At 44.9% G+C, this 16,938-nt stretch overlaps 1 protein-coding gene across 1 annotated transcript in view; it reads right to left on the minus strand.

Annotated features, from left to right (window-relative positions):
• Positions 1–16,938, minus strand: part of ogfod1 (2-oxoglutarate and iron-dependent oxygenase domain containing 1) — a 94,939-nt gene that overhangs the window by 55,436 nt on the left and 22,565 nt on the right. Inside the window, exon 6 of the mRNA XM_076287939.1 lies at positions 15,829–15,920. Coding sequence (XP_076144054.1) covers positions 15,829–15,920 — 92 coding nt within the window. The remainder of the gene's footprint in view (positions 1–15,828; positions 15,921–16,938) is intronic.

Raw genomic sequence — 16,938 nt, forward strand, 5'->3', positions numbered from 1 at the left:
CTATGTTTAAATCACAGTAAGTGTGATCATCTCAGTCGATCTTTTATTTTTGATGTGAAACTGATTACAGCAAGTTCTATCGAGTTCATTCTAATGCGTGCGTGCAAGAGTGGGGCGGAGTGGGATGGGCAGGGGTGGTTGCGGCGGTGGGCTGGCTGGGGGAGGGGGCGCCGACACAGCCCTGGTTCAGCCCCACAAAATCAGCTATGTTTTGATGTGAAACTTGAACTTGTAACTCAGCCAATCTTGGGTTGTTTGGCATTGAACTTGCTTGCTGTGACTGCTTAATGCTATATGTCTGATGCAATTGAGTTACATGGCAAATCTGGCCTGCTGATCTGCCTGCTTGGCACCCTCATTGCTGCTTGCAGCTATATTTATGTTGTCTTATTGGTTTAGCTAGCGGTCATTCAAATCAGACCTCTGTGTGAATTTTGAAGGAGCTTTATTCCATTTATACACTATTTGCTAAATGTAGTCTATTTGCTCGCAAAACAAAACAGATTGTCTGCCTAACTGTGATAGCCTTATAATTATTAACATACTCGTTGTTTGCTTCTTTTGTTGATAGATGTTTAATGAATAGCCTGCTGTACTAGTTGATTGGAAATGGAGGGGCAATTTTTCAAAGGCGTTTTCAACTAATTCAGTTATAAAGCCAATATGAAGGCATACAGAGCCGTACTATGTGCATCTTTGCAGTGGCAAATGCTTTCTTAATGACGTCGCGTGCCGAGATAATGAAGCACTCAGTTCCAACAGTAGGCTTTTTGAAGCAGAAACGAGAACACATACACATCCTGAATTACTTACACCTGGCTTGACACTTGCTCCTACTCATCCTGGATTGGCATTAATGAAACGTGTTGAGCTAGGATGACCAGACAACACTATGTCAAGCCTCACTTTATCACTTATCTTGGATTTCTTAATTCTGCCTTTGTGAAATACCCCTCAGGCCGTATTGGAAGAAATAATAATTTGATCCTAAACATAAGATAGACATACATTTTAACATTAATACTATAACACCTGAATAGGCCTACACATCAACCACAAAATATTCTTATTTCTCAACTCCCCACTTCTACCATATCAATGCTGGTGTACAAAAGTTCCCGGACTTTTATCTTGCTTAGTTCAGGATTTGTCATTGACGGGATAAATGTATTGTTCCAGTTGTTATCCAGTGTCTTTTACTTTGATTTAGAGTAGCGCCTACGTCATTGCCATTGGACAAATGTGAGAACGCACATTGTTTATTTAAGTGATAAGTTCACATATGGCTGTTCATGACTGTACTGCGGTATAAGTAACCAACGACAGAATTACAGTTTGTGAAGTTGTGCGTTGATGAACCAAAACCACACATACACATTCATGTCCAAAACCACACATACACATTCATGTCCAATTTGAATACAAGTGACATCATCCCTCAGCCTCCTGTCTCCGTCTCAACATTTCAACATACTTCAACATACATCCTGGCCTTAAGCAGTGCTCTGGCCGGCACCACGATTGAGCGTGGTGAACACCCAAACAACATCATACAGTCCTTTCCAATTTATCTTTACCTCACCTACATTAATGGTCCATCGAGCCGGACATACATCGCACTCAACCTAGATCGAGATGGATGTTCAAGATTTTGAAGCCTATGGTGCGTGACCCCGGCAGGGATGCTGCCCTCCACCACAGACGTCTGCTACATCTATCTATAAAGCAAGAAGCGTCTGTGTGTCTGTGTGTGTGTCTGTGGCACGCATATCTCGCTGACCGTTTGTCAGACTGATTACAAACTTGGCAGGTGTCGTGCTAAGGGGATGAGTAAGAGCACTGCCGAATTTGACGTTGTTTGAATAAGAAATGCAAAAGATATCGTTAAATAGCCTATATCGGTAAAAGAAGCACGCATTGGCTTTCGCCGCTAGCCACTCCCCCTCCCACACAGCACTGTAGGACTGTAAGCTACCAGTGAGGATAGAAGCAGGGCTTTGGCAGAATTGGATCAGTGTAGGTTACACGGGTAAAAACTTAAGCGAGTGCAAGATAATTCCACGGATTTTGCAACAACACGCCACCATGCCAACACACACAGGTAGGCTATATGCAGTGGCTCTTCAAAATGACGTAAAAAATGATGTGCAATAAGCGGACACTTCGAATAGCCCAGGCTACTTTGGACTGTCTTTAGACTTTGAATAAGCACACGACAATTCAAACTGCAAGGTCCTAAATTGAAACGAGCGATAATGGTCCCGAATCAAAGAACGTCCCAGAATGCCACACATGCAAAGCATAACCAGCGACAAGCAACGAGTGGCAGACAGTGTGATGTCACTTATGAATAGCCCAGGTTACTTTGGACTGTCTTTAGACTTTAAATAAACAAACGACAATTCCAACTGCAAGGTCCTAAATTGAAACGAGCGATAATGGTCCCGAATTAAAGAACGTCTCAGAATGCCACACATGCAAAGCATAACCAGGCAGCGACAAGCAATGAGTGGCAGACAGAGCGTGATGTTTCTTATAGGCCACCAGAGACTGTTTTTGAGTCACACCGTTGCAAATTCCATATGATGCATCATTCCACAAAATGGTTTGTTTTCTCTATCATCAAGTTATTCAATAGGCTAAGCATATAGCCTTGACTCAAAACAGCTGTTAGGATTATGTCATTTTGATTTGTAAAAAATGTCACATGCAGCCATGCTTAAATTCTGCTCACTTCACATTGATTATATTATTATATTATCTGTAGGCCTATTCATTATTGAATGCTTACCTGGAATTATGTTTTTCCCTATCATCCTATTTTTAAAGCAGACCTACCTGCAGGCATGTAATTGGGCTACAGGAATAGCATGTTTGAACGAGCACTGCACTAGTGATGAAGAGGCGCAGCTATCCCACCAGCTACATCAAGATGGAGAACAGTTACGTAATTATCTTACTCCTTGTCATGCACCGCATAATGCAACTCCCCAAGCCACAGTCTTCAGAACAGAGTTAGAGGAGATTCAGCATGAGCAGCTCCTGCTGCAGCAGTCCTACCAGCGCTTGTCAGCAGACCTAGAAGACTTAAGAGCAACATGCGCCGACTTGCTACAGTCGCAGCTACTGCAGCAGGTGAACACTGTGTGTGGTCAGCCAACAGAAGAGGTGCACGCCCATCATTTAGATCCAGCCAGCGAGGAAGATGATGATGAGGGAAATAACTGGCTGCCACCACGTTTTGGGAGAGGTGATTAATCACCCTCAAACAATCAACCTGTCCTTGAGCGCCTCAACAGGCTAATGAGTGAACTTAAAGTCTTGAAGGATGAGACTTTAGCAGCCAATCGGAATCAGTCGTCACCAGGCCAACCGCTACCAGCAGACCCAGCCCATGGGCCCTTTATAGCTAACTATCATAAAGGTACCTGTGCTCCTGCTATTTCACTGCCGCAGCGGCCTGCCTGGTCAGGTTTGGCTCCGTCTCCACCAAAGTTTACCTCCACACCCTATGCAGTGCCTTCAAACCCTTATGCTTTCTGCTCTCGGCCAGCCCAGCGTCCGCCACCTCCTCAGTGCCCCCTCTACGCGTCAAGGCAGTCACCAGTGTACTCTAGGCCATCCTATCAGAGCACCAGCTTGGACACAGCCTACCGTGGGCCCCGTCCAACCATCCCTAACCTCTCTCATCGAGACCCTGGTGAGTTTGCTCATCTCAAGATTGCCCTAGAGAACTTGTTTCCCCTTGACAGCACTGAACTGTTTAAGTACCAAGTCTTAATAGACCACCTAAAGTTGGAGGAGGCCAAAATGACAGCTGATGCCTATATCCACTCCCAGACACCCTTTACAGACACCATGATGGCCCTGAATGAGAGGTTTGGACAGCCACATCAGTTAGTCCTCAAGAGAATCACCACAGTAATGGATTCACCTGACATACGACGTGGGGATGTGGCCGCCTTTGATAAATTCTCACTTCAGATTCAGTCATTGGTGGGGATGTTGAAGACGCTGGGGCCCGATGGAGAGGTGGAGCTACAGTGCGGTTTCCACATCGCTCGCCAGCTCAGCAAGTTACCTCCAAAGCAACAAGCCGACTTCCGCAGGTGCATGTTCAATCAGTCTGGGAACAGATACACCCTTAACCACCTAGCCATCTGGCTGAAGTATGAGTCTTGGTGCCAAGACTTTGACAGCCAGCTATCTTCCAGTGGGCCGAGAGACAATCAGAACAGCCTAAAGCCTGACACGCTCTCTGGAAAACGCTCCACACAGTCACAGTGCTGCATGGATCCGATAACATACCTGAGGAAGTGGAACCTCCAAGTAACCCCCCATCCAAGGTCAAGCCATCGCCTTACTGTGCCTTTTGTGATAACCGAGAGCACCACCTAAGCCAATGTGCGGCCATCAGCAAGCTCAACAAAGACCAGTTAGCTAAGTGGATAAAGGCCAATAAAAGGTGCTGGCGCTGTGCCCGCTCACACTACGCAGCACAGTGCAACTTGTAGAAGCTGTGTAACCTGTGCCAAGGTCTTCACAATGTTAACACAGGGCAACAGAGAAGACCAACACGATCAGTGGTGTGTCAGGATGCCGGTGAGAATGCGACAGGGGTGTTATACCTCGACCGATCAACAGAAGGCAGCAGGGTCCTATTAAAAGTTGTCCCTGTGTTCCTCTACCATGGTGACCGCACCCTTGATACATATGTGGTGCTAGATGACGGCTCTGAGAGAGCGATGTTGCTGCCGGCCGCCACTCAAAAATTAGGTCTCCAAGGCACTCCTGAAACCCTGCCTTTACACACCATCAGACAGGATGTGCAAACGCTCCATGGCACCCGTGTATCCTTTGCCATCTCACCCAGGGGTAGGCCAAAGACTCGGTATCACAATTACCAATGCCTTCACATCAACTCGCACTGATCTTGCTGATCACACCTACCCAATAGAATCACTCTAGAAGAAGTATAAGCATCTGCCTGGATTCGAACACTGCTGCTTATAGGCAGCGACCACCCACACCTCATCACACCCACTGAGCCTGTACGCCTGGGGCCCACAGGTGGTCCGACTGCTATCCACACCAGGTTAGGCTGGAGGCTACAAGGTCCCTCAAGTGTCATCTGCCAGTTGACCAGCCCACAGCAGTGCTTGGTAACATCTGTCCCACCGCAGGTGAGCGAGCTGATGAAACACGTTGAGAAACTCTGGTAGTCCAACATCATACCCCTCAGTAGCAGCAAAGTAGTGACACGCTCCAAGCAAGATAACTTAGCACTCAGCCTGCTAGAAGACAAGATCACCTGTGTGGATGTGGATGGCATATTGCGCTATGCTACCCCTTTGCTACACCACAATGATATGCCATGTCTTCAAGCCACCCCTGATGCGGGCATGTCTTGTCTGCGGGCAGTAGAGAGAAGACTCCAGAGGCCAAAGGCCAAAATATACTGTGCGGAGATCGAGAAGCTTATACAGGCTGGGTCGGTCACTAAGCTGGACCCATCAGAGTTGAATAGAGGAGATGAGGCGTGGTACATTCCCCACCACCTAGTTAGCCATAATGGCAAACACCGCCTGGTATTCAACTGCTCGTACCAGCATGAGTACCTCCTACCTGGGCCTACCCTGGGGGCATCTCTACTGGGAGTCCTCCTCAGATTCCGCGAGCATGAGGTAGCTGTGAGTGGAGACATAAAGAGCATGTTCCACCAAGTTCTCTTGCTCCCTGAAGACCGTCCTCTCCTGCGCTTTGTGTGGCGTGATCTGTGCCAAGATGAGCCCGCCGCAGTATATGAATGGCAGGTACTCCCCTTCGGTACCATGTGTAGCCCATGCTGTGCTACATTTGCCTTGCAGCACCACACCAGGAAGAACAGCCAGCCAGAAGATGAGGTGAGAACTTCGGTTGAGAGATGTTTTTATGTCGATAATTGCCTTCAGTCTCCCAACCACCACCTGGTGGACAAGCTAATAGCCCTCCTGTTTTCAGCTGGATTCGTGCTCCGCCAGTGGGCTAGTAATGAACCTGATGTCATTAGCACCACTGCTCAGGAAGGTTGGAGACCTCACCCTGGTCATCGACGGCTGTCCCACCTCCCCATCTCCCAAAGTGCGGAACCTGGACGTCATTCTGGACTCCACACTCTCATTCAGTTTCCACATCCAGAGCATCACCAAATCTGCCTTCTTTCACCTCCGTAACATTTCAAGACTCCGGCCGTCACTCACCAACTCAGTCACCGAAACTCTCATTCATGCATTTGTCACCTCCCGTCTGGACTACTGCAATGGTGTCCTGTCTGGGCTGCCCAACAAAGCCCTAGACAGATTGCAGTATGTCCAGAACTCAGCTGCCAGGGTGTTAACCCACACCAAGCCCTGGCAGCACATCACCCCCATCCTCAAGAAACTCCACTGGCTGCCAACAAACCTACAAATCACCTTCACTCACTGGCACCCAAGTACATCACTGACCTCCTCCACCCGTACACACAGTCACGGTCCCTGCGCTCCACCAGCAAGGACTTACTCTCCACTCCCTGCACCAGACTCAAGACCTTTGGTGACAGGGCTTTCTGTGCAATTGCCCCTACCCTTTGGAACACCCTGCCCCCTCCTATCCGTTCCGCCACTTCTCTGACACAGTTCCAAAAGCACCTCAAAACACACCTCTTCTCTCTTGCCTACCCTCCCTAAACCCCCACCCTGCCCCTACCCCCCTACTCCCACTCTTGTAAAGCGACCTTGGGTATCTTGAAAGGCGCTATATAAATTGAAGTTATTATTATTATTATTATTATTAGCCACCTCCCTGAAGATCTCAGGTCCAACAGTGCTGAACTCTGGCTTGCACAAGACAAGACAGACAGTCCTGAGTCAACAGACACGTTAGGATACAAATGTCGCCCAGTGCACTATGGTGAACTTACTATGCGTAACATCTACAAAGTGCTTGCCAGCGAATACGACCCCCTTGGCTTCATCCTGCCTTACACCACAAGGGTAAATATGTTGGTGAGATGCCTGTGGGACAAGCACAGAGGTTGGGATGATCCCCAGCTGCAGCCAGGTCTCATTCAGCTGTGGAGAGACTGGAAAGAAGAGCTGCAGTTCCTCCCTCAAGTCAGTGTCCCTCGACCATACTTACCTAAGAATGTAGCCGCCTCAGAGAAGAGAGGAAGAGAGCTTCACATATTTTGTGATGCCTCTGAGCAGGGCTATGGGACGGTGGCATAGTCAGAACGGTGGGAAACGATGGCAGAGTGCATTTGGCATTTGTAATGGCTCGATCTAGAGTCGCACCAAGACGTTTGAACTCTATGCCTCGGCTGGAGCTGTGTGGCGCATTTACAGGAGCTCAGCTCTCTAAGCTTCTTGGTGATGAGCTTACTGTAGAGATTGAGAAGATAGTCATGTGGACTGACTACAACAGTACTGACCTGGCTGCGATCAGAACCTTGTCGTCTCAAAGTCTTCGTCGGCACTCGTATAGCCGAGATTCAAGAACTAACCCCACACCACATATGGCGATATGTCGACTCTGCCCAGAACTCCGATGATATAACTCGTGGCAAAACACTGCAAGAACTCACAAGACCTAACCGATGGACTCAAGGGCCCCCTTTTTTGCTTATGGATCCTACCCGCAGATCCTACCAATGCAGGGGGAGATCTTCCAGACCCTACTGAGCTTCGCCAGACAGCCTTCTGTGGGGTGACCTCGACGGCTGAAAGTCAAGCAGCCCCGGATCTGCACCATTATAACACCTGGAGAGAACTGCTGCAGGCTACTGCCCAGGAGCTGCATGGGGACGGCTGGAGAGGATTGCTGCGTAAATGCAGAGGATTATTGCCATGGCCGAGGCACTTATCCTAAAGGAGGGCCCAGCACGACAGTTTCTCTGATGAATTCCGTCTCCTTAAGACAGGGAAGCCATTCCAGCGCAGTAGCCGTCTCCTAAACCTGTCCCCAGAGCTTGACGAGACTGGAGAGCTCATCAGGGTTGGCGGTCGTCTTCGCCGATCTGAAGATCTAGCCTACACCAGCCTGAACTTGTTGGTACTAGACCCCTCACATCCAGTAACCCGTCTGCTCATACAGGACTTCGACAGCCGCCTGAGACACCCAGGTCCGGAACGCGTCTTCATCGAGATCCGGCGCACCTATTGGATTCTGCGAGGTAGAGAGGCAGTACGTCCAAAGATCCTGTGCTGAATGCCGCCGTTGGAAAGCTAAGCCTGCCGTACCCAGAATGGCAGACTTACCTGTGGCTCGTCTTCAAGCCCATCTTTTACTCTACAGGCATCGACTGCTTTGGGCCATTTGAAGTCAAGGTAGGAAGGCGCATAGAGAAGAGGTGGGGAATAATATTTAAATGTCTCACCTTCAGGGCTGTGCACCTAGACGTCTTGACTTCGATCAATGCCGACTCCTTCCTAATGGCCCTTTGTAGGTTTATTTCCAGGACGGGAACACCTGCTGAGCTTAATTCAGATCAGGGGACCAACTTTAAAGGTGGTGAAAGGGGAGCTGTGTTAGGCGTTTGCAGCGATGTCCACCGAACTTCAGCTGCTCCTGGCCCCACATAAAATCAAGTTCCACTTCAATCCTCCTGCCGCTCCTCACTTCGGAGGCGTGTGGGAGCATGAGATCAGATCCGTGAAGACTGCACAGTTGGAGCTCAGCCCCTTCAGGAAGAGGTTCTTCGCACGGTGCTCATCGAAGTGGAAGGGATCCTTAACTTCAAACCGTTGGGCTACGTGCCATCAGATGTCAGCGATCCAGACCCCGTGACTCCCAACTGCCTGTTGATGGGGCGGCGGGATGGATCCCTGCCGCAAGTCGTCTACCCTAAGGAGGAGCTCCTCAGCTGCCACCGGTGGAAGCATGCACAAGTGCTTGCCGATCACTTTTGGGCTCGCTTTATTCGACTCTACTTACCTGGATTGCAGTCCCGGCAGAAGTGGCAGTCATCTCCAGCTAATTCCACGGAAGGCTCTGTGGCAATGATCATGGACCCCCAGCTCCCTAGGGCCCTGTGGCCTATTGGGAGCATCATCAAGGCCTTAAGCAGTGCTCTGGCCGGCACTCTAGATTGAGCGTAGTGAACACCCAAACAACATCATACAGTCCTTTCCAATTTACCTTTACCTCACCTACAGCTGGCACCTACCCAGGTCTCATTTACTTGTATAGCTCAGGTTTTCATAACATCCGAGATTGATACTCTCTTTGTTGTAAAATGGCAGGCACATTATCATGAGCAACATTAACATAGAATACCATTTTAAGCTTGCTTGTTAATGTTAATAGTCAGGAGCTGAATTCCAACAGAGATGTCTTTACTCAGCACTTTGATTATGTATTGCAGGGATCACCAAATGGCGGACCGCGGTCCGAGTCCGGACCGTGACGTGATCCTATACGGACCCAGACCATAATAGCCTAATTTAGATTTTCACGTAAGATTTCAAATCTGCGCTAAATGTTTCGTTGGTTAGGATAACAGCATTCACTTCAGGAGCTTGCTGAACCATCATTTCGCTTGCTGCTACTCAGCCAGTGAAATCTGTGAATTCTGATAAAGTCGAGTCAGTGAGTAAAGTAGCCTACTATGGGGAAGAGACTGATAGCCTGGAACGAGCGAGGAGAGGAGACGGGACGAGAAACAATCAGATGGATATCTAAGTTAACGATAAGTTATAGGCTATCATCGATTGCTCAAAGAGGAGGAAGCTAGACAGCGAGAACAGAGCTTTATATAACGATACGGGGGCAATACCACACAAAACTGTCACGTCCGTAACACCAACTAGGCTAAATATGGATGTGACAGTTCTGCGCAGAATTGCCCTGGACCTCTTCTATTCTGAGACAGGCGATTTTTAAAAGCGCCAATTTGAAGCACCTTAACTAGACAAAGCATATTGAGCAAGCATAGGGTAGGCTAGGCCCATTCAACAGTGAACTGAGACCACAGAATATTTTACGATTTAAGAAGGCAATATGATTGATCCACCACAATCTTAAGCCGACATGTATTCACTGCCCAACGTGATGTTCCTGGGTTTCCAGGATTTCGGGTCAACATAAAAAAAACTAAAAAAATTAAAATAAACTTGCTGATGAATGGGTTCAAGGAACCAGCCTTGTCTCAGCTCAAATGTTATTTTAAGTTCACGTTAAGATTTTAAAAATAGCCAAGGCTACTCAGTTTTTCTCCCCAATCACTCTTATCTTGCCATATTTCTCCTCATTTCGAATGTTGCCTTTTAGGCTATACTTATTTTATTTCACATTAAACATTAGGCCTAGGCCTACAATCTTCTTGAATTTCCCCTTGGGGATCAATAAAGTATCTATCTATCTATCTATCTATCTATCTATCTATCTATCTACAACTAGCTCCATGTTACTGTAAATGAAGATATACAAAATATACTCATCCAAGACATTTCCCCCACTCTATGGCCATCTATTTTTGTAGCTGTTACAATAATCTGACCTGCTTTTTTGTCTATTTGTTTATTTTCTCAAGAAACTTGAGGTTGGTATGAAGGAGTGTATTGTGTATGTGAGCAATTTCATCTTCCTGAATCTCAATATTATGATCACAACAAGTCTGGGCAAATTATTAAATACATTTTCACATGGTGCAACTTCTTGCAGGGCAACCACATAACCTGTTCCATGTGTTTGAATTGGATGACTTCCATGTGTTTGAATTGGATGACTAAAGTTCTCAAGAAACTTATCTGCCTGAATCTCAATATTCTGATCACAACAACTCTGGGCAAATTACAAGTCAGCACCAGTGCTGCATTCATTGTTTTGCACTTTTATAATCACATCACCAAAAGTTGGTTTTACCAAAACAATTTGCCACTATTTTTAAACTACAAACCTATAAAGTATTTTGATACAAAATATGCCATTTTTTCCAACTAAATAAAATAAAAATTACAACATACTATTTTGTATTTTACATACATGTATCAGACATACTGCCTATCCCTGGCTGTTGGCTGCAGCAACTCAAGCTAGGTAGTACTGATTGTTTTGTGTTTGTTTTGTGTTTATGTTAGTTTTGATCCAATTTGACAGCTTTGCTATGTTGCCCACCCAAAATTTCTACCAGCCCACCCAAATATAGTAGCCTAGCCTAGGTTAGAACCAGCCCTGCCCTGCATGGAGACATATTTTACGATAATAATGGAGAAAATGTTAGCAAAACTTTAGGTTTTTGTTAACGGAATCTCCCGACCCTCATTCATCTATTTGCGCAACAGCCCACATTCTGCCTTCAATCCAGCGAGACAAGTGAAATAAATGTTGTTGTTTTTTTAAAGCTGTCATCGTCATAGGCACGATATTTAGGCTACCTCTGTTAAGCCTACACAAAGTTGTGTATTAAGGAGTATTTCCTGATCGGGGAAACCTTTCGTTCCGCAGTTCAATTGTGCCGCAGGCCAATAAAGGCAAGTGTGTTTGCCACTTACATTTCTGACGTCTGACACTTCACACCGCTGCTAGTGCATCAAGAAAGGTCCCGCTTTACACCATGTTAATGGCCAATCGTAGACTAGGATTTGGGGTGGCACCTGGGGTGGCCAATCGAATCTCAAGGGTGGCCTGTGCCACCTGGAGCCACCCCTCTGGCTCCGCCCCTGTATATATATTATACATGCATACATATACATAGCCTAAACATTATGATGCTCCGGACCTTTGCTTGAGGAAATTTTCCGTAACTGGACCTCGCTGAAGATTAATTGAATATCCCTGATGTATTGGGTGCAAGGTATTGTGTTACAATTACGTGGTATTGTGGTTTTTCATTGATCTCTCATGTTTCTTTATATTTATTAATCGTTTGTCCACATGAAATAAAAACAATTTTTAAAATGTGGTCACAGTCTGGAGCCTGCATCCATCTTTTTTTCTACATCCAGTCATCCATCTCCAAGTCCATCCAGCCATGTATCCATCTATTGTCCATAAGTCTACCCATATCCATCCATGTATCTACATCCAACCAATTATCTGTCTATCTATCTACATCCATTAATCTGTCTGTCTATCTACATCCATCAATCTATCAATCTATCTATTTATCTACCTACCTATATCAACCAACTAACTATATACATCCATGTATCTACTACATACAACCATTTATTTGTCCACCTATCCACATCCATCAAGCTATCCATCCAGAAACAAAAACTGCCAGCCAAAATATTTTTCTACCGGCCACAAAACTAAATATTTTTTAACACAAACACATTATTAGATATAGACCTAATCTAAATCCATATTGTTGTTCTGTGTTGGTTTTGAGATGCATGGGCTACTTGAAGTAAGTCCCTCGTTTCTCTGATTGATTTCTTCCATATGCTGTGACAGCCTGCTGACTGTCAGATAACACAAATCATAATGTCCAAAGCATGTGTAACTAACAGGATAAAAGTGAAGAATTTCCCAAAATATCAGACGTAGCCTAATTGCACACACTTGAAATTAAGGCTGAAACTATTACTCGAGTAAGTCGAATAATTCATGAAAAGGAAAGCAAATCCAGGCACTCCAGGAAAGGTGACTGAGGAAGGTATATTTAAAAAGCCTTTATTTGTTACTGGCTAATCCATAGTTTAAAACGCCAACATGTTTCGACCACACTTGGTCTTCATCAGGGCATGTACAAGTGATTGAGGACTTAGGCCTCACCTATATAGGGTCAAGCGGTCATATGACCAGAAAAGACATTCTACAACAAGTCGAATAATTTGTTTACAAAAAACGATGAGGAAAATTCTCTGCCTAGAAGCTACGCTTAATTCCTATCATGCGTTATGTGGCCTGCTCAGATCAGGGATTATTGTTTCACAGAGACTGTTATTACTGACGCTCACACAACTTTCAGAATTAAAGTTGGCATGGTGACGAGCAAAGAAAGGCAGAGAATGTCCAAAGTTTTGGGATCATTTCAAACTTAGAAAAGAATACAAGGTGCAATGTGTCAGCAGAACTGGCATAACTAGGCCTGTCACGATAACAAATTTTGCTTGACGATAAATTGTCTCAGAAATTATTGCGATAAGCGATAATATTGTCGTTCTGAGAATTTTCCTCGGGAAGAGGAAGACGGCCCACTTGTTTTTTTTTCCCCAACTGGGAAAACTGCAGCGGATGATTGTGTTTTAGATGCATATGCATGTTTGTTGTGTTGCCGCTTTTAATTGCGACTGTTTTCCAACAAATGCGACACACCGACTCGCAGACGTTCAGTGGTTCACCACGGGCATTCGGTTTAAATCCGAAATGCTCCCACACTGCAGCTAGAAACCAATTCCATCTTTTTTGAGCCTATTCGAACTCGCAACTAGCTTTCTCTCTGCCTAGTGCCTACCGGTATACTTCTCACGCGGCTCTTTAGCTGCACTCTGTGGTAGGTTACGCCAGTAGTTCCGCCTCCCCACACACCATGCGACTGACAAGTGACTGACATGAGGGTTCACTCATGGTTACTCTAAGGACCCGAGAGAGAGAGGGAGAGAGAGACGAAGAAAACAAACAAGCATGCAAATGGCATTTATCGTGGCCAGAAAAATCGAGCTAATTTTAATTATCATGCGATTAATTGATTTATTGAATATCGCGACAGGCCTAGGCATAACACAACAGCACGTCAACGATGATTCAACATCTGAGCCGAAAGCAGTTGTTAACACTAGCTCAGTGTAGCCGACACAAGGCAACGTAAACATTAATGTTAGCAGATTTAATGTATTAGCTAGTTAGAACGCATGGTATTTGTAGCAGCTGTAGCCTAATGTCGTGAGTCGATATGATGATGAAGTACTGCACTGTATTGTAGCATAACTTCACTGTAAAAAATGCAGTTATTTGTTGTAAGAGAGGTTATTTAGAAGTAATGGTAAATGCTGCAGATGCACAAATCTACATAAAACAGATATATTCATTTACTTTGAAGTGACTAGGGCTAGTTTACAGCATGACATTTGTTGTGCATAATAAATTGCAGGGCACATTTTGAGTATTTTGTCTTACATTGCACATCATCTACTTAAATGGGCACTGCTCCCACATACTTTGGCCCATCATCAAGTGCCTCTTTGGAAAGCTGAGACCCAGTACTCAGAAACAGACTGTGTGACTGTGATGTGCTGGCAACGAGTTACAGAGGCTTCAATGTTGTTTTGTCTTTGAGCCAGTAACATACATCTCTGGAACTGCCAACATTTGGGCACTCTAGGTCACTTGAAGTGGCCTTGAAAAACAATTGAGGCCTGAAACCAGGTCTTGTGAAGCTGTAAATCAAAGTAGATGACTATTAGGGGTGTAACGGTTCATGTATTCGTATTGAACCGAAACGGTACGGGCGTCACAGTTCGGTGCATGAATTTCAACGGAGAATACACGGTATCAAAATACATAAAACTCGTGTGCGGATTAATTAATGTCATGCGCAATTACTGTTAAGTAGCGAGAGTTACGGGAGTTCTTTAGCGACACCTAACGCTAATCTGTAGCCTCGCCTTAGCTCTGAAGCTCTGATTGGCGCCTATGTTCTTTTTTTGTCAGGTCGTCGGTCAAGTCAGTCAGAGATAGCAGCACTAAGCAAGTGGTGGCAACCGACCCACAAGAGTTAGAGGATCCGCCTGGTCTCTTTAAGATCGCAAGTTTGAGAACTTCAGTACAGTAACGTTAGTAGCTACAGGCGAAAGACTGGTGGATAAGATGAAACTGTGTCGGCGTTGTTCAGCAGTTGTTGGGTATGTGAGTGGAAAACATGCTACACATATTAGAAGCCATCACCCAGATGATGTAGGCTACCAATCACTGAAACGAGGGGTAAAAAACTTCCCCTGCGCTTCAGCAGCCTTTGGATACATACAAATAGTGCCAAAACCTATGGTTTAAATAAAACGATTTCGTAATGACAGAAAGCTATGTAAATCGCGTGGTAACTTGTAACTTCTCACATGAGGAGCTGGTAGTGTTAAGTGACAGTAAAGTGACAACGCTAACCAGGCTAATAAACAAACCATGCTACGGTGAGTTAACGTCAAAGGGCAAAGTCACGTGACTTCTAGTTGTAGTCTCTTTATGAAATGAAAGGAGCAATTTCGTTTTTAAAAAAAAGGCAAAATAGTGTGATATTTTCACAGTTAGTAGGCTAGATTATTACTTTACACACAATGAAAAATATTGAGTCAAATTGTAGACCCTTCCATATACAACTAAACACAGATGTTAAAGGTCTTGCTTAAGTGGATTTTTAAAAATATTTTTTCTATGTAATTTGCACTTTCAGAAATAAGAGATGCTGTAGGCCTATTTTCAGTTTTATAGCTGATTGTTTTATTTTGTTTACAAGTTACAGATGGAGTCTGGGTACTTATTGTACTGTTTAGCCTACATCTTACACACTTCAGGCTGTTGCAGATAGCTCAGGAAAGAGACTGTATGACACTAGGTGGTACAGCCTGAGAAATGTACAAAAAAAAAATGCTTTCTGCATTTTTGTTTTGCTTTTCCCTCCATTGTACCGAACTCGTACCGAACCGTGATGTCCGAACCGAGGTATGAACCGAACCGTGACTTCTGTGTACCGTTACACCCCTAATGACTATATAGTAAAATATGGATTTTTCACACATTTTCCTGTTATGTTTTCGCTAACTCAATCCTCTCTATTATGTCAGGGAGTTTTGCACAAAATTAACGTTATCCACTTTTTTAATATACTTTCAGCTCTCTTTGCAGTGACAAATCCATAATGAAATGACCTACCTGATGAAATGACACGGGAGATACTTCAAAGAATACCAGTGTATTCCGGCTGGGGACAAGAGATTTCACTACACATTGTGGCTGCCCATGTTCTGCAACATATACACATAACAGAATTATAGACAAAACCTGTTCTACATAATTGCTATGGATTCAGGAACACAGATCAAGAATTCATCTGACATCATTCTAGACAATATTGTTCTATTGTTCAATATTGTTCTATTGATTTAAATCTGTCGCGATGTGATTAAGGACCAACACATAACACTTTTTTTTTTTTTTTAAAGCGCATTAATCCCGTGCCGCCAAATTTTTATTTTTTTATTTTACACCATCACTTGTTCTGTCATCAACAATCCCCTTTGGCTGCTGCTATTTTGACCATTTAATGCACCGTTTCTTATCCTCAAACTGCCACAGACACTTCCTGGTAAACTAGGCTTCTGCCTAGCCCTCCTTCTCCTGTAGACATGGAGATAATAAACAGCAACGCAGTTCTGAACTCCTGGTTGGCTTGAGGGCCTGTGTCCACCAATCGCGCCCTCAACCTCATTTTCAGAGCACTTCGGTCAAGCGTTTTTTGTTGCTATGTTACCAAAACCGTCTGCCAGCCCGTCTTTTTGGAATGTTGTCTAATGCTAACTAGCTAACTAACTAGCTAACTGAAATGGCACCAAACGTTCAGGACTCAGCTCGCTAAATAGGACTTTGATCGACAAAAGGAGTTAATTTGGCATTACAATAGAATAGGTCACCCCTCTAGGCTTTGTAATTTGCGTTCAGTTTGCAGATATGGTTAAATAGTAATTAATTATTAATATTAGTCACGATAGGACTTGGCTGATTGAGTTTTCCTCTGCCACTGCCAACATTGTTGACAGTACAGGTCCCGCTGCTTCCTTGATTTCAATGGGCTACTTGCACAATCAGTCACAATCGCTTCCAGGTTCTACTTTGTACTGCTCAGCTGTTTCCGGTGCTACGATGGCGACAGCTGTGTTTTACACCCGGTCTCTTCAAGAACTCCCAAAATTGAGTATGACAGACGTCCACCGCATCTGCAACATGTCGAAGGTCCCATCATTTAAAAATGGACAAGGGTTTTAG

The sequence above is a fragment of the Alosa pseudoharengus genome, unplaced genomic scaffold (assembly GCF_046254945.1).
Source record: "Alosa pseudoharengus isolate Yale_2024_CS ecotype anadromous, Long Island Sound unplaced genomic scaffold, YU_APseudo_1.1 YU_APseudo_1.1_scf_16, whole genome shotgun sequence".
NCBI classification, from domain to species: domain Eukaryota; kingdom Metazoa; phylum Chordata; class Actinopteri; order Clupeiformes; family Clupeidae; genus Alosa; species Alosa pseudoharengus.